Raw genomic sequence first — 23,744 nt, 5'->3', positions numbered from 1 at the left:
TTGCTGCATTTTTTATCAGGTCAAATTGTGTAAAAGATGATAGCAAACTTTACCAAGTGGTCTAGCTCTTGCCTCCCCGCTTTGTGGATGTTGGCACCACGTCTGAGCTTAGCTGAGCAGACAGCTCATCAGTGGCAGACGGTTCATCTGAATGATGTTTCTGTAACACAAGGTTAATGTTAAAAAAAATATATATATATAGATATATAAAAGGAAGAAAAAGCAGGACTTCTGCATGCAATAATTATACAGATGTCATCTAATTATTTGGGGAAATGAACATGCATCACATGCAGCTGTGTGCCGACACCAGGAGCAGACAAGCTCCACTGATAGAGATTGTTTTGGTTTCAATTATAAGCACACAGATTAATTTTGTCCATTATAGTTCAGGTCCAACATAATTACAGTCTTCATGCAGCAGGCAGTTTGCTTACTTTAGACTTTGACTTTGACTTGCTCTTGCCCTGTAACAAAGGTGACACCTAGGTTAGGCTGAACAACTCACTGAGTGAGGGGGTAACCTCTGATACAGTGAGTCCTAGTAAACAACCTACAGAGGGCGCCATGTAACAGTCAAAACAAACTATGTAACATCAGTAACCTTACTCGTCATTAATCAGAAGAAGGTTTTTACCATTAGATGCCAGGCTCTACAAAGATTTAGATTCAGATCATTCTTTAGTTACTCTTTTATTTGATCAATGATACATCTTCATCTTACAGAGATCTTCTTTTTACCTTTGGTTTGTCTGCCTTAGACTTGAATTCTGGGGCATCTGGGAGCAGTGTGCCAGCCATGGAGTCCAAGACAGGACCAGCCATTGGCTGATAAAGAAAATAATAGTTTTATTTAATTAATAAATGATAAACAAACTTATCAGACATTATCAGCTCATTTCTAAATACTGTAAATGAATGTTTAACTCGCAGTTGTCAAACACTGATATCACAGAGGAACGATAATCATTAGACATACTGTTCCAGTGTTGGTAAAGGTGGCATGTTTGAAGTGATCTCTGGGAAATGAAGTGTAAAACCACCATAACAGACCTTTTACTACTGGACTTGCAGTGGATAACCTATCAAGTCATTTTTGAAGTTTGTGAAATTTGGTTTTCATCTATAAGAAAGATTGTCTTCTGCTAGTTGTGAATTTTTAATTTCTCTATTGAACACTTTAATACCATTTACTTCTGGGTCAATTTTAATTTTTAACTATAACAATTCAGCTAACATCCAAAACAAAAATGCTGAAGTTGAATGCAGCCTTGTCACACACTTCTAATGATTGAAAATCTGTTAGAAGTGTTTTTTGGTGGTAATGTAATATAGAACTGTTAATATCATTATTAGTTACACCTGTGCTTTTGCTGTTATGACATTAAGTTAACTTGTTTTTCTGCTACCTTCAGGGGTTCAGAGTCCAGCACAGGAGGTTCCAGCTTTGTTGAGGCTGCAGATGATGCGGCCGGTGCAACAGGCTTTGGATCAGTAGAGAAATCACTGGACAGCAGGTCCAAAGCAGTATTATCATCCATAGTCTTGTACAGGGCAGAAGAAGACAGGAAACCAAACTCAGTCTGCATGTTGTGTCTATGTGTCACTTCATCATCATTGTATTGTGTGAGGGACTCACCTCCTTGGGTGCTGTGGCGGCTTTGGCCTTTGCTTCTGCCATTTTCTTGAAAATGAAATTGACGTACATTAGACACCCAGTAAGGTAACATAGTACTACTACATTGTACTGCAAATACTGTAAATACTGTAAGTATGTCCTAGTTCACATTAAAATCAACACCCTCACATTGTATTTTAGCCCAGGACTGGAAGATTAACACCCTGCATATCCTTATTCACATGTAGAATAATTTCCTCTTTCTTTATTACATTTTGCATTTGACAAGTTGAAAATGTTTTACTGTTGTATCAGCATTAAAAAAAACACTCAAAATTGGATTTACCATTATATTCTTGTTTCCCACAAAATATTCACCTGCACTGTGACTCAAGCTCACAGCAGCTGCTTCCCAAAACTCAAATTCTCCATTAAAACAGATTTTACTGGTTGTAGCACAAACTTGCAACAAATAACACTCCAGCAGGACTGACAACAGGTACAAAGAATAATGTCTTTTTTTTTTAGCAAAGTCATATGAATGGAAATTAACTAATCAAAATAATTTGGTCTGTTATCCTCCAACAAAAGTCATACAGGGTCTGTAAGCATCTCTGTCTATCACATGTTGCAATAATTAAGCTCAAATGTTATTCATATTGTAAAAATGTAGACGTCTGTTACCTTGCGATCTTCCTCGGTGGGTCTGTACTCTGGAGGCAGTGAGTCGTCTCTGTCTCCCATCTTAATCAGCCTCTCTTCAACTGCCTTCTTCTCCTGCAGCAAACACACAAAGGTTTTTTTTTAATGATCACTCTGAAAGTGAAAATATTCTCTGCTTTCTTTCTTTTTTTCATGACATGCTGGCTACCTTGACAATGTCTTTGGCAGGAACAGGGGTGATGGGCTTAGGGGTGGGATTGATATCCTTCAGAGTGTCTGAAAGAGCATCCAGGGCATTGTCTGCGTCTGCTGCCAGCTGAGCACAAACACACACACACAGACAAAATGTTCAGCAGGATTGTAGATAGTTTAAGTAGTTAAAAAAGGCTTCAGTTATAATTGTGTGTTTACATGTGGGGCGGTTTCTGTGGGAACAAAAGCAGCAGACTTCACTGCTGGGGCAGCAGTTGAGGAGACAAAATCTCCTGCCAGGGCATCCAGAGCAAAGTCCGCAGAGAGCTGAGGGAGAGACACAATGAAACGTATCAAATCTGTGCACACTGTGAATTACATTATTACTGCTTCTGTTGGACTTTTCTATTGCAAAGAGACATCTGTGCATCACATTGTGTTATTTCAGCTGCAGTAACCATGAACAGTTTCATAGTGTACCTGTGCAGGAGGAGCTGAGGGCTTGACAGCAGGAGCCTGTACAGCAGGAGCAGATGAGGAGGTCATGAAGTCTCCAGACAAAATATCCAGAGCCTCACCAGTATCCATGGAGGGCTGCAGGCGGAGGGGAGGAGAGAAAATTATGTGGTGCTCTGATTATGATAAATTTATCGGACAGTGTTTTAAGGTGAAATATGTGTGAGCTCTTTGTCTCCTCAATGCAAATAATGTTTTTCAAAACTGCGAAAGTGCCTCAGAAAGGTTTCAGTTGAGCCCCTTCTGCACTGGATAATTACCTATTTTGTTGTCTTTTAATGTAAAAAATCCTTTTCTAAGGAGGGACTTTATAGTGTTTTGATCTCTGTCAGAACAATCACACTCTGATAGTAAAACGCAGCTTATATCAATTTTAAAAAAGAGTCTACTCTGTGGACTCAGTATTTTACATCCCTCTAAATGAGACCTCACCTCAGGTTTAGGAGCCGGCAGTTTTTTGAGTTCGTCCTCTTTAAACCTGTATTCTGGAGGAAGTGTGTCCTCCCTCTCTCCTACACGCACACCCTTCTCCTTCTTGAGTTTGTCATGCTATGAAAAGGAAAGTAAAAAAAGACATTACCTTGTGGGAACATTAGTTACTACAAGTGCATACAAACCTTTCTAAACATGGACCACACCAAAACCACAAACACATGGAAACTGTCAAGTTCTCTGGCTCTCTCAGATAATTTGATATGGCATTTTAATATTTTTTTTCTTTATTGCAATTTTTTTTATATGAAATCAATGAATTTTATATAAATGGAATGTTGATTTTTTTTGCCACATGATAAAATGTTGCAGATGCAGCAAAACAATAATGTGGTTTCTGATGAGTGGGCGCTGAATGTGTGAGTGTGTGTGTTGGTGTATGAGTGACCCATACCGAGACCATGTCCTCAGGTCTGAGTTTGGGGGGTTCAGGTTTTGGTTCTGGTGCTGCCAATGTGTCGCCTAGAGCACTGAGAGCATCCAGAGACATAGGGTCACCCTGAAAAGAGAACATTTAGCTGCTTAGGCTAGTCTCAAAAACAGGTGAAAGAAGATATAAGTAGGAAAGGGTAAGTGGCCTATATTTAAAAAAACACGTTATACAGTTATAGGCAAACATTAATATTTACAGTAAAAATAAAACATTTAAGATAAAGATAAAGTCATTTTGTATCCTCACAGTCTTGGGTTTCGCTTGCTGTGGTGGTGCAGAGAAGACGCCAATGGTATTAGGTCTCTCCAGAGGACAAACCATTTTCTGCAGAAACACAGGTTCATACTGTGAGACATGTAGACTGAAAAAAGACATGATGATAGAGGATGCAAGGACAGTTGAGAATACAAACAAAAAAATATTTCCATTTATTCTATAAACTCAGTAAGCAGACACACACGATGGACAAAACGGTTCACAGACATGCAAACGCTTTACCTGTGGTGTCTTCTTGGTAGACGGAGGGGCAGCTGCGTGAACTCCAGAAGCTTTAGTTGGAGCCATAAAATCTCCAGAAAGAAAATCCAGAGCTGACAAATCCTCTACTTTAGTCTGAAAAACACAGACAACAGCTTTCAGGGAGAACACGGTGTTGTAATGGCATTAAAACAATAAATTAGGACATCTTGATTCAACATGTAGTTTTCACTTGCTATTAAAATACACGTAGTCACCTTCTTGCCCAGAATTCGATGAGAAGATTGATACTACTTGAATATTTGTAGACTGAATATTAAGCTAGAGTCAACAGCTGGTTTGGTTAGCTTAGCTTAGCACAAAGTTTGGAATCAAGGTTCAAACAACGAGTCCGTCTCTGTAAAAAGGTTTTTAAAAAATCCACCTATCAGCACCTATAATGCTCACTAATTAACATGTGAAGCACTAGCTAGCTGTTTCCATCTGCTTCTAGTCTTTATGCTAAGATAAGCTAATCAGCTCCTGGCTCTAGCTTCAAAATTAACACACACACATGAGAAAGATATGAGTCCTCTCTAACTCTCAGCAAGAAAGTGAATGAGTGTATTTCCCAAAATGTCAAATTATTCCTTTAATAATTACTCAATGACATAGGCCCACTCTATTTCTCTACATCGCTATCACAAAATCTGATGGATAGAAAGGATATTCAATGAGAGGAGAGCAAATAAGATGTGATGTAATCTTGCTGTTGTTGAGGCAAATAGTTAAAAGATACAGAAGAGAAAAAAAGAAGGTAAAGAAGAAAAATACAACAAAACAAACAAGAAAGTGAAACTTGTACTAAATATAACATTGAGAAAGAAAGAAATGACAAACATAACACTTAGACCATGTAAGCTCTCTTCTACAAAATGTGCATGTTACACAAGTAGCAGGCAAAACTACCAAATGCTTCCATCACTGTTTTATCATGTTCTGATAGGATGATTTATGTGTACATTACACTGTACATTGTGTCTGCTGTTACCAGTAACAGATCACCAGTGTACCTGTGCAGGAGGAGCTGAGGGCTTGACAACAGGAGCCTGGACAGCAGGAGCTCCTGAGGAGGTCATGAAGTCTCCGGACAAAATATCCAGAGCCTCACCAGTATCCATGGTGGGCTGCAGGAGAAGGGGAAGAGGGAAATATATTATATATCTACATCCTTCAGTTATTATTGTGTTTCTATCACAGTCATTCTTTAAGACCCTTACAGTGACTTTGTCCCAATCTCACCTCAGGTTTAGGAGCAGGCAGTTTTTTGAGTTCGTCCTCTTTAAACCTGTATTCTGGAGGAAGTGAGTCCTCCCTCTCTCCTACACGCACACCCTTCTCCTTCTTGAGTTTGTCATGCTATGAAAAGGAAAAGAAGAGGAAATAAGGAACTGTTTGGTGGGGAAGTTTTTAATACTCCAAGGGTGAAGACATCAAAGGCTGTGAGAAAGCGTGAGGACAACAGTGTGACTGTTTGTGCTCTTACCGAGACCATGTCCTCAGGTCTGAGTTTGGGGGGTTCAGGTTTTGGTTCTGGTGCTGCCAATGTGTCGCCAAGAGCACTGAGAGCATCCAGAGACATAAAGTCATCCTGATGAGAGAATAAGAGATTGAGTTTCTGCTCTACTGGTCTGTCATTCATGTATATTGTTTAATTATTGGAATAAAATGTTTATCCCACATGGAAGGATGACAAGACAACCTATCGAAAGACGACAGACAAGAAACACGAGAGGGGAAAAGGGCAGACAAAAAATGAAAAAAAAAAAAAGTACATCTCCTGTATCCCACCTGATCAGTCTTGGGTTTCTTGTCAGTAAGAGGAGCAGGACTCACAGCCACAGGAGGAACTGCAGAGGATTCAACTTTCTACATCAAACAACAGAGATGACATTAAGGGTTGCAGTCTGTAAAGTTATCCCATAACTTGTTCAATATATACATAAAGTTATGCTTAAATCTCTTTCAAATACCTTACAGTAGTATTTGCCATGATTGCTTTTATATTAGTAATTATTTGGTGTAGGTACTGTCATATCTTGCAAACAATCAATAGTTCATATTGGAATGAATACTGTAGGTGTGTAACACAAAGCTGCGGTTTTTATCTGCATCACAAAAAAGTCAGTATTCAGATTTAAACTGGTGGGTGGATCCTACCACTGGAAATTGTTAGAAATTGTCTAGACAGCTTTACTTTCGGTGTTAAATTGTTTTATACTGCCATTTGTGTATGTTAAATCATGTACGTGAATTAATCAAATAAAACATGATTTGTATTTGAACCCCACCTTCAAAAAAAAGAAAGAAGTTAGTTTAAACTGAAGTAAAAGCTCTTTAAGTTGATGAATGGGGTTTCAGTTTTAACAGTGTGAAATTTCAAGTCAGAATTGCTTTGGGCCAAGATGATTCATGATTTTTCTTTAAAACTAGCACTTGTGTATATACTGGGAGGTGGTCCATTTGGAAATTACATTGATCTGAAGTTTTTGTGAATGGTGTCTGGTCATTTTGCATGAACCTTTGAGTCAGTCCCTTACTTCAGCTCTTCAGTCCAATCTACTGTCAAGTTACTCAAAGTGCCAGGCTTCAATATGAACCATGAGTTAAAAATAATGTCAGTTAAGCTTTATCCTGTACTGCACAACAAATCTGATGAAGACTTGTGAAGTTATTGAGGTTTTAACATGCTGAATGTCTAAATATTGAACTTAAAACTATGCACATGGTCATAGAAAATTACGCCTCGTACAAACAACAACTGTCTGGATTACTTTGATACTAAAGAAACGCCTGAATGTGATGAATATGAGCCAAGATCTGAAATTTTTATGATTTCCTAAAAGATTTATGGACGTTTATCCTTGATGAACATCATAGATCTTGCCACCACTGTAAAGACTGAGTGTGTTATGATTTAACCGAGTAATGATTGAGAAGTGGTGTGATGTTTGTGGTAAAACTGAGTCAATGGGGTGACAGGTCAGCGGGAAAAAACTATCATATCATACAACAATATTCCAGCCCAATTTGGTGGTCATATCTGTTTCCAGTAAATTATCTGTTCTATGATGAATATATGAATGTATTCATATTCGTTTAAGCTTTACAACATCAGTGGAGATTTGCCCAGTGTCTGCTGTTACCAGTAACAGATCACCAGTGTACCTGTGCAGCAGCAGCTGAGGACTTGATAACAGGAGCCTGGACGGCAGGAGCTGCTGAGGAGGTCATGAAGTCTCCAGACAAAATATCCAGAGCCTCACCAGTATCCATGGTGGGCTGCAGGAGAAGGGGAGGAAGGAAACATATTGTATATCAACATCCGGCAATTATTATTCTGTTCATATCACAGTAACTCTTTAAGACCCTTACAATGACTTTGTCGCAGTCTCACCTCAGGTTTAGGAGCAGGCAGTTTTTTGAGTTCATCCTCTTTAAACCTGTACTCTGGAGGAAGTGCATCCTCCCTCTCTCCTACACGCACTCCCTTCTCCTTCTTGAGTTTGTCATGCTATGAAAAGGAAATAAAGAATTGTCTGGCAGGATATATTTCAATAAATGTTTCTGAGAGGAAATGAGGGGACATCTACTGAATTGTCTACTAGAGAAGCCATCAACGGCTGTGACGACAAGCCAGTCTGACTGTTTGTGCTCTTACCGAGACAATGTCTTCAGGTCTGAGTTTGGGGGGTTCAGGTTTTGGTTCTGGTGCTGCCAGCGTGTCGCCAAGAGCACTGAGAGCATCCAGAGACATAAAGTCACCCTGAGGAGAGAACAGGAGAGGAAGTATATAATCTACTATCTCTCAACAGTCTTCCTCCCATGTGCAAAAAAAGCATGAAAGCAGGAAGAAATGCATCGGATTACTGTGTGCACTCCATCTCCTGTTTCTCACCTCATTATTCTTGGGCTTGGTGTCCATCTTTGCTTTTTTATCAGCAGGAGGAGCAGGACACACAGCCACAGGGGGGACTACTTTCTGCAACAGCCAACGGAGATGATGTTTAAGTTTTTTCACATCATAGACGCATGCATAACAAAGGCGTAATTAAATGACGAGTATAATTGATGTATGATTTAGGAAAGGAGATTACTATACCTTGGGAGGAGCAGAGGGAAGTCCAGCCTCCAGAGAGAAATCATCTGAGACTTTCTCCATCTTTGCTTTTTTATCAGCAGGAGGAACAGGACACACGGTTTTGTGGGGAACTCCAGCAGGGACGTCAGCTTTCTGCAACAGAGATGAGATTAGACTATAAAAATCTATAACTTAAAATAAGTATAATGATATCTCAGAGATGTGAACGCCTACTGTACCTTTACAGGAGGTGGTGCAAAGTTAGTGGGACCAGCAGATGAGGCAGTGACGCTATCAGCATGTTTCTATGTATGACATGTTAGAAAAAAGATGGGACTTTGTGAAAAGCACTTACAATTTATACAAGAAACAGTATACATATACTGTCAGGAAGGTACAAGGGATGAAAAGGTGGAGGATGAATTAGCAGCTAAGTGTAACATGCACAGTTTTGAGTGCCAAGTGTCTGACCTCTTGTTTCGTGGGTGCAGCTAGAGCTGTTGAAGTCATGAAACCAGCTGAAAGGGAATCCAGGGCCTCGTCCGTGCTCAGTGGTTTCTGAGATGAAAAACAAAGCACGCATCATCACCACATGATCAGAGGTAAAAACGCAACACTGAGACATGATCAGATTTTCAACAAAAACCCAGAATAATCTTAGCTGACTGATTAAAGAAGAATTATTCCATGCTATGCTCCATAACAGCCACGTGATCCTCCACTAGAGGGCATGTATGACCAAGTCAAAAAGCGAACAAAAGGGCAAAATAATGCAAACCAGACTATGTAGCAACAGTGGAGGAAAAGAATAGACACACCCTTCACATTCCATGGCGACAGAAAAATCTTCAATAAACTTCTCAAAAAGACGCATTTGACACATAGAACTTATTTGATTTAGCAAAAACATTACAAAAATCAAAAGTAAAAAGCACAAAACTCACACTGGAGGTAAATATCTGGGTGGAAACAGGTAGTGAGACACAGAACCAAAGAAGCCTCTTGCAAGACGACGTGATAAAGAGGGAGTAGGCTATGATGCAAATGTGGGTGTGTTGAGGGTGAGTAAATAGTTACCTACATATTGATATCAAAGTATATAACAGACATATCAGTGTGTGCGTTTGTCTATCTGGTTTGCAAACGTGTGTTTGGGTTTGGTCAGACAAGAGTCAACGAGTTCCAGCAGGGAAGGTGGGTCCTGTGCTGTTGGTGGAGACAACACCCACCAGTGCAATGCAACATTCCCCACTCTAGAGGAACCAGCAGATCATACTGTGTGTGTCTGTGTGTAATGTAAGGGTGTGCTCATTTGCTTACACGTCATAGAAAAAGATTACAAAGAGTGAGTATAATTCTCTGTCTGAACTGTGTCTGTGGCAAAGTTTCACTTACAGGAACATCCTTGGGTTTAACATCTGCAGGAACTGGAGGCTGGAAAATACAAATTCATTTTAGTTCATTTAATTCAGTTTTGTAAGAAAAGAAAATGAAATCCTGAAATAATTCTGGGAGTAAAAATGATTGCCTTAAAGACTCAATTCACCCCAATTACAAAATAAACCCCATATTTTCATATTTCTGCTAATGTGTCCATATTTTGAGATATCTGTCTCTAAGACTGAGAGATAACGCATTTTTCTGCAAGAAGCCAAACTTCACAAATGCTAAATCTAAACAGAACTTTGCCTGAATAAAATAGTCTGAATTTGGCAAAAAAGAAAGATGAATCTGACTCAATATTCAATGCCAGCTTTCAGGTATGCTACAGACGCATTTCAGTTGGTGTAAGAGAAGTCAGGTTCAACACTCATCCCTGTTTATCTCCACCCCAAAATAATGACGGTGAATGGACTCTTGCTCATGGTACTCACAGCATTGAGAAATTATATTTTAAAACTACCCCTACTCTGGATAATCCACAGAGTAGAGAGAACAGTTTTCATAGGAACTACATCCTAGTGAAGAAATAGGAATATATTAAACCTACTGACAGTGAGATTGTCAGATGAGACAAATAATACTCTGCTGGCACTGTGACAAAGCTAAGGAGTGAATCCAAAGAAGTGATAAAGTGAAGGAGCCTGGAGAGAACTAACCATATCTTCAAATCTGTAGCCAGGAGGCAGCGTGCTGTCTCTTTCTCCACACTTTTGACCCTTCTTGGAAGTGATGTCATGCTGTGACACATGCAAAACACGCGGTTACTCACAGCAGAGCCATGCTGCAACTCAGCGCATTCTCACACCTGCTCAGTTTTAAGTGTAAAGACTTTGTACACAGACACACAAATGCACACACTGTGGTTATAATGTACCTCTTTGACCTCTGGCCCAGTGTATACGGGCTGTGGTGGTGCGACAGCATCATTTGATGGTAAGCTGCTGGCGAGGGCGTCAAATGGATCCAACTCAGCTGCCTGCACATGCAACATAACTCAGCACACTGGAGCAAGCAACACACTGACATGCTTTTCAAACCCATGGGCACAGTGAGTCTTTACCTGTTTGGCTCCTTTAGATTCTATGGGAGGAACCTCCACCTGCACCTGCAAACCAGACCCAGAATCAGGACACAGGCCTTCACGACATGAAACGTGCAACACAACAAGCTTTTTCATATGATATGATTTCCATGTAATTGTGCTTTTAATCAAGGAAATGACTAAAAAGAGGCATTATGAAAAGTGTTACTGGGTATTTTCCACACTAATTGATTGCAAATTGATCAAATTGTAAATTATGTGCCAGGCCAAACCACACTTTTCCTCATTATAGAAAGATAGGAACAAGAACAGAAAACAAAATGTGAAGTTTCATATCATTTTAAACCCCATGACATTTCACTAAAGTTTTACGCAAATGAAAAATCTTTGCAGGACCTGAAGGCATCTCATGAGCACAGTAGTGCTCTATTCAGTTCAACACAGAGAAGGGACAGAGAACACCACAGAAATATTCAGTGTAGCACATGGTATCCACTCATCTGCTAGAGAGGCCATATTGTACAGACAGGAAGTACAGAGGACAAAAAGTGTCAGACAGCCTCCACCGTTGTTGGTTTCAGGATCATCTACCTTCGTTTGTGTCGGTTTAGCTTCTTCTTTCTTCCCCTGTACAGACACCTTTCCAGCTGCAGCCGTGGCTGCTGCAGCTGGCTTTGATGTTTTGGCCGGATCAACTTTAGGTGCATCAGCTTTGACTGTTGTAGTGGCAGTGGCACTCTAAAATACAATGAATTTGAATGTATTATAGACTGAGTACATGTCAGCAATGGTGGATATTTTTTGAAGAATTTAAGTGGGGTATAATCACAGTTCCACTGTACACAAGTCAACAAAAGAAATAAATGAAAGACAGACAGGAACTGAGTTCAGCAGAAGAAAGCCTCCACCAACTTGATGACAGTGATTAGTCTTTCACTAGGTACTGAGTAATAAAACAAGCACAAAAAGAAAAGCCCACAAACTGTGTGTCTCTTTGCATTTTGATCTCTGTGGCTGACTCATATTTCTGACGTGTGTGTGGTGTGGACAGGTGTGCACCATTCGCAAATACAACAACAAGCGTAGGCATGCTGAGTTAAGAACAAAAAGTCCTTGATACTTCTGGTTATTACATCTGGTCACCTCCAAAGTAGAAAAGGCAAGGCCAAAGCAGTGACTTGTTTTAAAAGAAACTCCCAAAGCAAACCATTTCCAAAGCAAGAATCTGAGTGCTCTCAGGTAAAGACAAAATATAAGACTGTGATAGGACTCTGCGACTCAAAGGTGTTGCAGAAAGAAAGAAAGAAAGCAACTGCTGAAGCAAGGCTTGAAAAGTAAACCTTGAGAGAGTCGTGGAGACACTGAAGGGTGTGAGAAGCCTCTAGAAGTTGAGTCTACCTTGGCTGTGTCTTTGGGTGACTCTTTAGGTTTGGTCACAGCAGCAGTGCCTGCTGCTGCAGACGCTGTCGCACCAGCAGCTGCAGCTGCTCCAGCAGCAGGAGAAGGAGCTGTAGCTGAGGCTTTGACTTGGGAGACAGGTGTCGTCTACAAACATGTAGCCAAATGATTACTCCAAAACACAAGGATGAAAGATTTATAGCATGTCTGAAGCCAGTAGACATATTGACAAGAGACGTGGAAAACATTTTCAGTGTTAGTGAAAAAAAAAGTAGGAAAAAATGTACAATGATCTCTGGTCAGATCTGTCACTGTAGTCTGACTAAAGCAAAAATACAATGTGCTGTTTCCAATGTGCTGAGTTCAGGCTCTCTGAGATTCAGGACTGAGACTAATCTGACCCTTGATCAGTGTAAATGCTGGTGCTTTTTCTTGCTTTTGCCCATTTATAAATGTATATACTTGACACAAGTGTATACGCATTTGAAACAGTCTGACCTTTTTCCAAACATTTCAGATTGATTTTCTGGCTTCAGGCATCTAATAGAAACTTGTGGGAGATATGTGATGGAAATTCAGCGAGCACATATTTAGGAAGCCTTCATATCTAAAATTTGAGACTCAGCTGCCAAAAGACTATGAGCAATAAACAACAGGAGCATCATGGATGTTGTGGGAAGGATCACGTGAATTTTCTGGTTTCATTTAAAGGGCTGTTGATGAACAGCTGATACACAAATCATGTATGTTGGAGTTTCCCACCAGCACACGCTGTAGAAAGCCTTTTAGCAGTACCTGAAAGCTGCCTTGTTGGTAGAAAATCAATCTAAAATTTCAGGTAAAGGCTCAGAGGTAATGTAAAAACACAGAATTCATAGTTAATATGATAATCGGGTTAAAGCAAGAAAAAGCACTGACCAGCGCTTTGGTCATGATGACACCATTACCTTGGACATCTCTTTAGTACCGCCTCTCGCCCCAGCTGATGTCATGTCGACATGAGTAGTCCCAGCAGAGGACATGTCAATAACAGTAGCACCTGCCGGCGTAGTGTTAGTCTACAAACCAAGGAGCATGTGTTTAAAGAAAGTTATTCATGAAGTCAGCCCAAAAAACAGTTTGTGAAGAACATTCATCCCAAGCGTGATGATAAGAGAGTTCATTAATGTGACGCAGGAAATGCTCAGCTTCTGATGCAAGTGAAAGGTCAACATGTGTGTGGATGGCTGAGTCAGAGAGAGAACACACACAGAGAGAGGTAAAAATGTTTTGCAAGATGAAGCCAGTGAAGAAGAGATGAGGGCTGCTTCGTGTTGAGACCAGAAGAAGGAAGCAGTGATTCATGTTACGTCACATCAGACATCCAACAGACCCTCCAATTGTACTTAGGGATCCAGAGTTCATCTACCTCTGGTTTGGCTTTAGGTGCCTGTTTTCCAGCTGTCCCAACTGAAGCACTTCCTCTGGCCCCGCCTGTTGCTGTGGCAACCCCCCCAGGCTTTGTAGCCATGGTGGATCCTGATGGTGCTGTCTGAAATGCACCAGGTGTGGAGAAGTCCATCATCTAACTTTATTACCAGGTCATTAGATGCTTACATTCCTTATGTGTGCTCATGGCAACTGCTGATGTATTTAAATAAATTGGCCAGTTTACTGTATACATACAGAGTATAATGTCTTGTGTAATGGGGGAGAAAATTGCTGATGATGTCATCTAGGGATGCAACTAACGATTATTTTTATTATTGATTAATCGATTTCTTGTTTGGTCTATAAAATGTTAGAAAATGGTCAATCACTGTTTCCCAAATCCTAAGATACAACCTCAAATATCTTGTTCTGTCCCAACCAACACAAAGATATTGTTTACTATCACAAAGGACTAAAGAAACCAGAAAATATCCACATTTAAGAAGCTGGAACCATAGAATTTGGCATTTTTTCTTAAAAAATTACTCAAAGCGATGAATCAAGCATCAAAATAGAGCAATTAAGGCGATAAATGTTTTGTCAATTGACTAATCGATTAAAGTTTGAAAGACTTGGGGCAGTTACCAGGCAGGGTTTAATTAAATCTTTCTATTGGCTGAAGTATCGCTTTAAGTTTAAGAATAAAAGGAAGGGAGCATAGCTAGGCTGAGGTTTTGAATATGCAAACATTATGTCATGCAATCTGGAAAAAGATTGCCTGTATTATGTTCCATACATAGTCATGGGTTTCTGTGGTTCGATATCATATACTGAACCACAGAAACACTGTGCTACACTGCACTGCTCATACACACTGCTACTGAAACACAGGCAGCTGTGCCCCACTATAGCAAAACCGAGCAACAGGTATGGGGCACCAAGATCAGCTGCTAACAAGCGTCACTTATGATATATGATGATAATAATAATAATAATAATAACAATAATAATAATAATAATAATAATAATAATAATAAACTTAATTTATATAGCACTTTTTAAAAACAAGTTTACAAAAGCGCTTCACAGACATAAAAACAGAAAATACACAGAGCAATAACAAATAGAATAAGTTCAATGCAATCAAGAAACAAAGATAAAAGTCAACAAATAAAAATCTTAAGAATAAATAAATTAATAAAAGCATAAAACAAAAAGGAAAACTATGAGAGTGAGAAGGTCGATAATGTAAGACAGGGCAAGGCCACTCAGTGATTTAAAAACAAGCAATAAAATTTTAAAGTCAATTTTGAACACCACAGGTAACCAGTGCAGTGAGCCGAGAACAGGGAAAATGTGCTCATATTTTCGAGTACTTGTAAGAACCCTAGCTGTGGTATTTTGTACAAGTTAGAGGCAGTTGATGGATTTCTGGGGCAGTCCGCAAATAATGAGTTACAGTAATCTAGATGGCTGGAGACAAGAGCATGAATGAGAGTTTGTGCATCACTGAATGAAAGAAATGATCTAATCTTGGCAATACTCCTGATTTGACCAATAGCTGATTTGGTGATATTGCTAAAATGCTTAGAATTGTTCAGGTCCAAATCAAAGATTACTCTCAGATTTCTGGCCTCTTGTGGTCTGATGAACTTATGGACAAAAAGATTTGTGTATCGTCCACATAAAAATGGAAAGAAACATTGCAGTTATGGATAACTTGACCCAGTGGTAACGGCAAAGGGCCAAGAATAGACCCTTGAGGAACGCCGCATGTGATATTTGCGTAGCTAGAGGAGACATTCCAACTGATACAGAGAAGGTTCTGTCACTCAAGTTAAGACTTAAACCAGTCTAGAGCAGTCCCACTCACACCTACCCAGTTTTCTAGTTAATCAATTGATATTCCATGATCAGCTGTTTCAAATGCAGCAGAGAGGTCTAACAACACCAAAACAGTACAACAGCCAGCAATGAATGTCATTTAAAACTTTTAGAGGTGCAGTTTCTGTATTATGATGAATTCCAAACAGAACTGACACTTCATTCAAAGAGTGAGTGGTCATTCATATAAGATCTGAGCTGAGAATAAGCCACTTTCTCCAGTACTTCAGCAAGAAAGGGTAATTTAGATATGGGTCTAAAATGATTGAGATTGTAGGTGTCAAGGTTTGATTTTCTCAGTAGGTGTTGAACAACAGCTGATTTAAAAATAACCCTTGAAGATAAAGACTTGTTAAAAATTGTTAAAATATCTGAAGATAAAAAGGCAGAAACCTCTCTTAAAATCTTGTGGGTAAAACATCTAAAGGAGAGGAGGAAGATTTCATGCCCTTAATCATCCTCAGTAAATCTGACTGGGATACTACATTAAATGAATTAAAAATCTGATATACCTCACTGTGTTGTAGAATTAACAGAGATGCCATGATTTGGGCTCTAATGCTGGAAACCTCATCGACAAAAAAAGGACCAAAATGTCTCACATCTCTCAGCAGAGACTTCACTGGATGTGGGAGGGTGGTAGATAAGGGAGTTAATGGTCTTATATAGCGACTTGGGGTTGTGAGAAGTTGCAGCAGTAAGATGTGAGAAGTATTTTGATCTTTCTTCCTTTACAGTGTTGTTAAACTTTTTTAAAAAGCTCTTTCATGGCATTTAAATTGCACCTTAATTTGGAAGCTTTCCACTAGTATAACAGTGTAAACTAGTGTAATTAATGACTGTGTAATACGAGCTTAGTACATGTAAAACATGCCATTCTCTCACTCTATGATTCATTACTATTTCAACTATTGTTGCCCCTATTTTCTGCACACAACTAGTTTGAAGGTAAGTTCAAATATCCCACCAAAGCCTTTCTCTACAAGCCAGACACCAAAATAGGCGGCATATAAGCCCTGTTGATGAAGGCCAAGAAAAAACACATTTGTCCTGTTCAAACACTGACTGGCCCGATGACAGCGTGCCCTTAAGAGGATATTCCTGAAAGACAATCAGGCAATGGACTCCCTGTGTCATGGAGCCAAAAGGAGGTTGAACACAAATCCAAAAATTAGTCATTAAGAGACTTTCATACTTTCACTAACAGAGCTGTAGAGAAATAAACTTTCATTTTTTTTGACCTGTCATTGTCTCAAATAAATGTTAAACAGAATGCAGATTATACCAAATACCTATAAAGTCTTTGTTGAAGTCAGATCCTAAAAATAAACATCCATAATAGTCACAATTACCAGTTAACATACTGGTCAATTACTTTAGCATGTTCCCTTCCTGAAGTTCTGCAAAACAAACATTTTTGAACTATCTTGACATCTGGAAATTACCTAAACAGATCCTACCTAGCAACAGATCAGACTGAACACGAGAGGACAATCAGTTTGATCTGAGACCATTGTTTGAAACCACCATTAAGGGGTTAAACTGTTTCCAACTGACTGAGAAACTGGGTGTAACGTCTCTTGTTCATGAATGGAAGGAAAAGGAAAGTTTTCTTTTCTGCGTGCTACTGTTCGGATGGCAACAGTTAAACCTATTCCCTGACTCGACTTAAAAATGGTGCAACTATTAAAAACATTGAGAGCTGGAGTAGGAAAGGAAGTGACAATGCAACAGAGAATCCAGATAACAGGAGGGTCAGGAACAACAGCCAGACAACAATTCACTGACTGAACAGAGGAAGTTCACAAACAGAGTGTGTGACATGAGAGAGAAGAGGTTAAAGGGTATGAAGGTGGAACGTTTGATAGATACAGTACCTCAAACTGTGCAGGCTTCGCAGTGGAGACCTGAGCCGCCGGTTTGGGTGTGGCCTGGCTAGGCTGCGACTAGAGACAGAAAGGGACAGAGAGAGAGAGAGAGAGAGAGAGAGAGAGAGAGAGAGAAAAGTTACACATGTGTAGTGAAAAATCCAACAAAAATCATAATCACTTCAACTTTCACACAGAGCAACATCTCACTTAACAACATTTGTGGAAAACAAAACATTCCATGCAACTTATTTCTGGATCGAGAGGAAAATATGCTGTTAATGTCTGTTACCACAAAGAGAAACTTCATTTTTTGAGACAGTGACAAAGACAAAGATGGAGAAAAAGACAGTAATGTAAAGGAGTGGCGCAAAATGTGAATATATGCTCAAATATATTCATCATACAGCAGTCTGAGGTGGTTGATTTAAGCACTACATGCCAGACTGAAGGGTGTGACTGTTTGACAGCAGACAACAAGAAGACCGAGTGTTATTGTTGTCTGTGGTCGCCTTAGCAACTGACGACAGTGAGAACGAATGGCAGATACACAAGTTACTCTTCAGCTGATGTCACAGGGTTTAAAATTAAAGCAGAGATAATTCACATTCGTCTACAAAGAGACCCAACGAGGTCTGACTTTGACCTCCATGGTTGTGGACTTGAACACATAACAGTGATGACCTCATATCCTCACACACCAACTATCAGATGGTGTCAGCGGTGCTGTGATCTTTTGCATTAGATTTCCTCTTGATAACATTTCAGTTCCTGTAGCTACTTTATGTGCATGCAGGATTTTACTCAAGAAAGACCTCACCAGCTCTGGATGTTCAGGGCAGCAAGTTCAAGAGTTTTCCTGAGTTGAACTATATGCTGTGTTACATCAGTCAGTGGCAAATTTATTGAGTATGACAAATTATTACTTTTATATAGTAATATTAAACATTTTACTGTAGTGTACTTTAGTGAGAAGAGGCATACTGACAGAATACTTTTACTAAGTGACCTATTTAGTCTATTACTTTTTAGTTTCAAAAGCTATACCACAGCTAATGTCTAACTGTATGATACTACTTCATCATTTAAAGCGGTATATGTATTATTGGTCAGTTATTATATATTTCATATTTCCATCTGTAAGGTATACTCTGCTATAATTGAGAAACGTTAATGAATTTGACAATTCTGGTTGTCAAAACAGCATCAGTGTACTAGAAATAATGACTTTCACATAGTCATTCAGATACACAGATAATCACATCCTGCTAAAAAGGTCAATTTGCAAATGAAATATATATATATATATAGTCATGTGTGATGAATCACTGCCCTAAGTGTCTGAGTTCACGCATGGAGGCGTCTAAGCTGTTCGACAGACAATGGTTACTTCCCTTAACATGTGCAACCTTTGTTGGGTCAAATATTTGTTTCTAGCCAAAGTGCATTTGCATTTTTAAATGGTATTTTCTCTTTACCTCAACCAGAAGAACCGACATATGATTTCAGCACCTCCTAAATTTGACACATATGTGAACCACTGTATTCATTCAGGCAGGCAATTAAACCCAAAGCCCTACTGTGAGGTGACAGTGTTAACCACTGAGCCACTGACAACATGTTCCATGTATATGTATGTGTATTTTTTGCAGCTTGAAAGCCAACCTTCAAAAAATATAAATATCCAGTAGATCCCTTCATAGAGGGATTAAAACGAACAGCACAAGCCCAACAATACTATTTACTCGCTCTCTGCTCGAGTCCACTTGTATGGAAGGATGACTGAAAAGAGTGTGTTTTTACTTTAAAATACACTAACAATGTACTAAATAAACTCCTTTTTCGAGGGCAGTCGTACCTGCATCTCAGGGTTTTTGAGGTATGCAGCGGTCTCCAGGTGGAGCCCAGTACACTGCAGAGCCCAGCCCAGTTCTTTCAGGTAGTGTAAATAAAGAGCAGAGAGCCTCCACCCGGCTGACACCAGGTCAGGAAAACCGCAGTTAGTTTCACATCCAACCCAATGTATTGTGTGATGTTGTTTCATTGTGAAGTCAGACCTGACCCAGCCAGTTAGTGAACATTACTACTCAACTGCCTGTTTCTCCAACTTGTTGCAGAATGCCATGGGGTTTTCTGGAAATAAACACACAAGCTGTAAATCACTGCACTGTAAAACATGCTAACGTTTAATCACAGATTACAGTTTTTTACGCTGTGTTGTGTGTTTATTATGAATTTGAAAGTATTCTTGACAAATGCTGCAGAGTCCTGTGTCAAAAAAAATATGCTCACAAATTATCATTATCCCATTTCTGTGTACCTGTAAGCCTCTGAGTGAGTTAACCTGTCAAGCCAGCTTTGCATGTATGTTAAACTGAGCCGGCAGGATGGATGTGTGTGAGTGAAAGGTAACAGAGAAATGAATAATAGGAGAGTCACACAGAGTACATAGTGAATTACATCACTCTGAATCTCTGCAATCTGGGACCTGTGATTATGAAATGATTGCAGCTTCACACTGTCAGTGTTTGCCTCACACACTGGTGCTAATAAGGTCACAACCCACCTCGAGTTAGAGCATCTAAATCATATACAGTGTTTATTCTTGCTTTGCGTCAACTGTAGGGAGGCTGTGAGGCTGAAAGTATTCCTCAAAGTTTCCACAACTGATCAGCTTAGAGGGGAAATGAGTGTGAAGACTGTTGAAAACAAACAAAATCAATAAAGTACCTAAGAGACATCTCATATATTACTTCCCGTTTTTCTCCTTTGATGTATTTTTCTGTTTAGAAATGATGTTAATATCAACTGACTGAGTATAAGAGTGTTGTAATGCTGTTCAGAGGATATGGCACAGAGGAGGAAATGAGGTCACAAACAGTCAGGGCATCCCCCAGCTACAGCAGAAGTCATGTTGCTCCTGTGGTTACAGTAAATATGAATTGTTGCTAAGTTACCAAAAAAAAAATCAATAACTGAAAAAAGGAAGTAGAGTGATACTGCATGCTGGGTGGTATGCATGATAAGTCAGATGTGTTGTACAGATTGACTTTGCACATGAAACAAATATCTGTCAGCCAAGATTTCAAAATGATGAAGCTAATGTTGGAAATTTTCATGTTCTGAATTGTGCTAAGGTTTAAAAGTCCCACATTGGGACACTAAATGATCGAACTAGGCCTGGGTGGTTTTTTTATAACTTTATTTTTCAAAATGTGAGGCACCATAGTAAAAACAAAGTAAAAACAGCAACAAAAAATAAAAAACTGCCCACATTTTTATACTGGTGCTAATATAGAGTACCTGAATTTCACCATCCATACCAAAACAGCACTTTTGACAATAGCTTACGTACACATTTTTAAGATGCTAAGAGAGTTAGAAGATTGATACCACTCTGACATCTGAGAGTGGTACCGATATTCTCATCTAAGAAAACAAATAAGCGTATTTTTCAAAATGTCTGTGTTGTTGTCTTAATACAAACAGTTGTAGAGGAAATTTGCTTCCTAAATAAAATACAGGATAATACATAATATCGCTCACTTCTGATTTAGGTCATTAGTTAGCAATATCTGATCAAAGAATAAATAAACCCAACAAAGAATCTGACCATGGTTTCCATTCTAGTTTATGGTACTGTAGACAATTTCTACTAAAGTAGTTCAGAGGTTTGGTAAAACCACTTAAAGAAATTTTAAAGAAACAACAGTAACATGCTGCTTACACACTGATGCTTCACTATTAAAAATCTAATGAATCGTATATAATAATACATCAGTCAGAGGGACCAAACCACTACTTTTACTGCAATACCTTAATACATCAAGCTGATAATACTTACAGGACTTTACTTGTAATGGAGTTTTTTTACATTGTTGTACTAGTACTTTTGCTTAAGTAAAGTATCTGAATACTTCTTCCACCACTGCATGCACATCATGGCAAACCAAAAAGTTCTCTAAGAGCATGTCCTCCTGTGTTTATCATGTCCCAGTTGAAATCAAAGGAAGTTGGCCAACAGGATTTGGTGACTCATTTATCCCTTTAGTCATATGAGCGCAGTCAACAAACAACATGTTCAACCAAAAGCATGGAAGGATGAGACCTACAGGAATGTGCTTTTTTGCTAATCTCAAGCTAATGTGACATAGCTTTTTGCCCTTTGACCCCTCACACACATTCAATAAGTTGCTCTTCTACTAGAGGTCAGAGTGCAAGTATTTCTTCTTACAGAGCTGCACACATGCATGCATAGAGAACAGTGCCACAGTCAGCCTGGATGCATCAGTTGCAAACAAATGGAAAAATTGATAGATACATGACAAGACATTATAAAATGAGCGCCGTCCTGCGTAATCAGTTTTTACATGAAACACCAGACAACACATACCACAATTTACTGCATAAATGAACAACCACATGCATTTGCATAACCTTCAGTGAGGAGACCTATTTTGAAACCATGCTTCACCATACACAAAGAAAAATCTCCCCTTGAGGCTCAGTCTGACAGCAAAACCATTGCACAAGTTCACTACCAGCTCTGCCTTCATTGCTTGTCTACAGTATGTGTGTGTATGTGTGTGACAGATTCCAGTTTTCAATGACAGGTTAGGCAGCACACACAGTGAACCGCCTAGATATCTCTCCAACAGGCAAACAAACAGGCGGCTTATTTCATTCATTGTCCATTAAGGGAAACAATAGACTGTATAACATAAAGGAAGGGGATTATACAGCTCAATAGATCAGTGTGTTGTTAGTATCAGATGATCATAAAAATGATCAATGAGTAAACATGCCAAAGAGTGAAGCATAAAGGTAACTTCTCTGTACTGTATCTTGAAATCAGAGGTGATATCACCAGAGCTGAGTTTGGCATCTTAAAATGAATTGTTTTGTCCAACATATTCAGTTAATTATCATATATGACAAAGAACAGTGGCGGACTCAGACTGATATATTCAATGGGCCCCATCAAAGAACAATGGTAAAATGGCTACATCCCCAATTAAGATGAACATTTTATAGAGTGACTCAGAACATAAGGAAAACAACACCTCTGCGTTATTTTGCAAACATCTCTGTAATAAAATACAGGGGATGGATAATGTTTTAAATGTTTTTTTTTCCAAACACATCTATAGTAAAGACATGGAACTATTAACATTTTGAGAATGAGCTGTTTTAAGCATCTTGTCAGGGAAGCGAGAAGAAAGATTGGTGGAATCAAAGGAGAAATCTTTTGGCTATGAGTTTGTAAATGATAATGCCCTCGTTATGGTCAGTTGGGACCAACTGACAATTGGACGACAGCAGAAGATCTGAAAGTGTCTGATTCTAAACTGGGTCTTGATCATCTTCAGTTTGGAGGATGATCGGTTGACTGATGCAGTATCACCAGCAATGTAGCATTTATTTTGAGGAGTTTTGTCTGTTAGGGTTACTCAAGAGGTTCTTTTCAAGATTTCATGACAGGATACATTTTTTAAACTTTTTGTGTTCAATGTTCAGTCTGTAATCATAAAGTAACCCAATGCTAATCTCCCTCTCTACAAGTGCAAGTTAATCCAAGCTAAAGGATTGTAAATGCATTTTGATAAAGAATACTCTAATGATTATAAATAAAATGTATTCCATACACTTGTCTTAATTGCAATAAACCTTGTTATGTGACCTCCATCACAAATTGTAGTAGGATGAAGGTTACAGCTTTGACTGTACTGACCCAAACGATCTAAAGAGATGTGACATATTCTGTACCAAAATCAACTGAATGGAATAATGTCAGCTATACAACATGTTTTAAGGCTGCTTTATTTTCCTAATGGTCAGTTTCTCATGTTCTTTACTGAAGGGGCACTTCCCCATATTTTTTCTTTCGTTGAAAGAGCACCCAATTCTGCACTTAGGTGAACCCTAAATGGCACTTTTGCTATTTTTTTTCACCAGAGGAGCACCCATACAGAACCTCCAACAATTACAACAGCATAGGGTGCAGCATTACATCTTGTGGGAATACTTTACAGGGAACTGTCACATTTTCTTCCACAAAGGGCATCCATGAGGGCACGTCATTCCAGCATGTCACATATATAAGAACTCTACAGGGCATTTCATCCTGATTTACCCATAACTAAGACAGTGATCACAGAACTTTGGTATGTTTTCTCCTTTGTCCTTTG

General features: G+C 39.1%; 1 protein-coding gene across 26 annotated transcripts in view; it reads right to left on the bottom strand.

The window, feature by feature from the left end:
* Nucleotides 1-23,744, bottom strand: part of cast (calpastatin) — a 41,714-nt gene that overhangs the window by 893 nt on the left and 17,077 nt on the right. For 8 of the 26 annotated variants that reach the window (XM_044348430.1, XM_044348427.1, XM_044348432.1 and 5 more), the window contains 33 exons: nucleotides 17,566-17,634; nucleotides 13,803-13,925; nucleotides 13,342-13,452; nucleotides 12,395-12,541; nucleotides 11,588-11,734; nucleotides 11,015-11,059; nucleotides 10,829-10,930; nucleotides 10,611-10,691; nucleotides 9,907-9,945; nucleotides 8,983-9,069; nucleotides 8,751-8,816; nucleotides 8,533-8,664; nucleotides 8,329-8,412; nucleotides 8,092-8,196; nucleotides 7,828-7,944; nucleotides 7,599-7,712; nucleotides 6,222-6,299; nucleotides 5,917-6,021; nucleotides 5,673-5,789; nucleotides 5,444-5,557; nucleotides 4,413-4,526; nucleotides 4,161-4,238; nucleotides 3,876-3,980; nucleotides 3,422-3,538; nucleotides 2,954-3,067; nucleotides 2,693-2,800; nucleotides 2,490-2,597; nucleotides 2,303-2,395; nucleotides 1,640-1,684; nucleotides 1,410-1,544; nucleotides 742-828; nucleotides 438-467; nucleotides 54-160 (listed from right to left, as the gene is read on the bottom strand). In XM_044348430.1, the coding sequence (XP_044204365.1) occupies nucleotides 62-160; nucleotides 438-467; nucleotides 742-828; nucleotides 1,410-1,544; nucleotides 1,640-1,684; nucleotides 2,303-2,395; nucleotides 2,490-2,597; nucleotides 2,693-2,800; nucleotides 2,954-3,067; nucleotides 3,422-3,538; nucleotides 3,876-3,980; nucleotides 4,161-4,238; nucleotides 4,413-4,526; nucleotides 5,444-5,557; nucleotides 5,673-5,789; nucleotides 5,917-6,021; nucleotides 6,222-6,299; nucleotides 7,599-7,712; nucleotides 7,828-7,944; nucleotides 8,092-8,196; nucleotides 8,329-8,412; nucleotides 8,533-8,664; nucleotides 8,751-8,816; nucleotides 8,983-9,069; nucleotides 9,907-9,945; nucleotides 10,611-10,691; nucleotides 10,829-10,930; nucleotides 11,015-11,059; nucleotides 11,588-11,734; nucleotides 12,395-12,541; nucleotides 13,342-13,452; nucleotides 13,803-13,925; nucleotides 17,566-17,634 (3,216 nt within the window). In that variant the 3' untranslated portion in view covers nucleotides 54-61. The remainder of the gene's footprint in view (nucleotides 1-53; nucleotides 161-437; nucleotides 468-741; nucleotides 829-1,409; nucleotides 1,545-1,639; nucleotides 1,685-2,302; nucleotides 2,396-2,489; nucleotides 2,598-2,692; nucleotides 2,801-2,953; nucleotides 3,068-3,421; nucleotides 3,539-3,875; nucleotides 3,981-4,160; nucleotides 4,239-4,412; nucleotides 4,527-5,443; nucleotides 5,558-5,672; nucleotides 5,790-5,916; nucleotides 6,022-6,221; nucleotides 6,300-7,598; nucleotides 7,713-7,827; nucleotides 7,945-8,091; nucleotides 8,197-8,328; nucleotides 8,413-8,532; nucleotides 8,665-8,750; nucleotides 8,817-8,982; nucleotides 9,070-9,906; nucleotides 9,946-10,610; nucleotides 10,692-10,828; nucleotides 10,931-11,014; nucleotides 11,060-11,587; nucleotides 11,735-12,394; nucleotides 12,542-13,341; nucleotides 13,453-13,802; nucleotides 13,926-17,565; nucleotides 17,635-23,744) is intronic. The other 18 variants (XM_044348451.1, XM_044348445.1, XM_044348448.1 and 15 more) reach the window with 12 other exon arrangements.

Source organism: Thunnus albacares, chromosome 4, assembly GCF_914725855.1.
Source record: "Thunnus albacares chromosome 4, fThuAlb1.1, whole genome shotgun sequence".
Taxonomy (NCBI): Eukaryota; Metazoa; Chordata; class Actinopteri; order Scombriformes; family Scombridae; genus Thunnus; species Thunnus albacares.
Note: the sequence above shows the minus strand (reverse complement) of the source record. Positions and strands in the feature narration are given on the sequence as shown.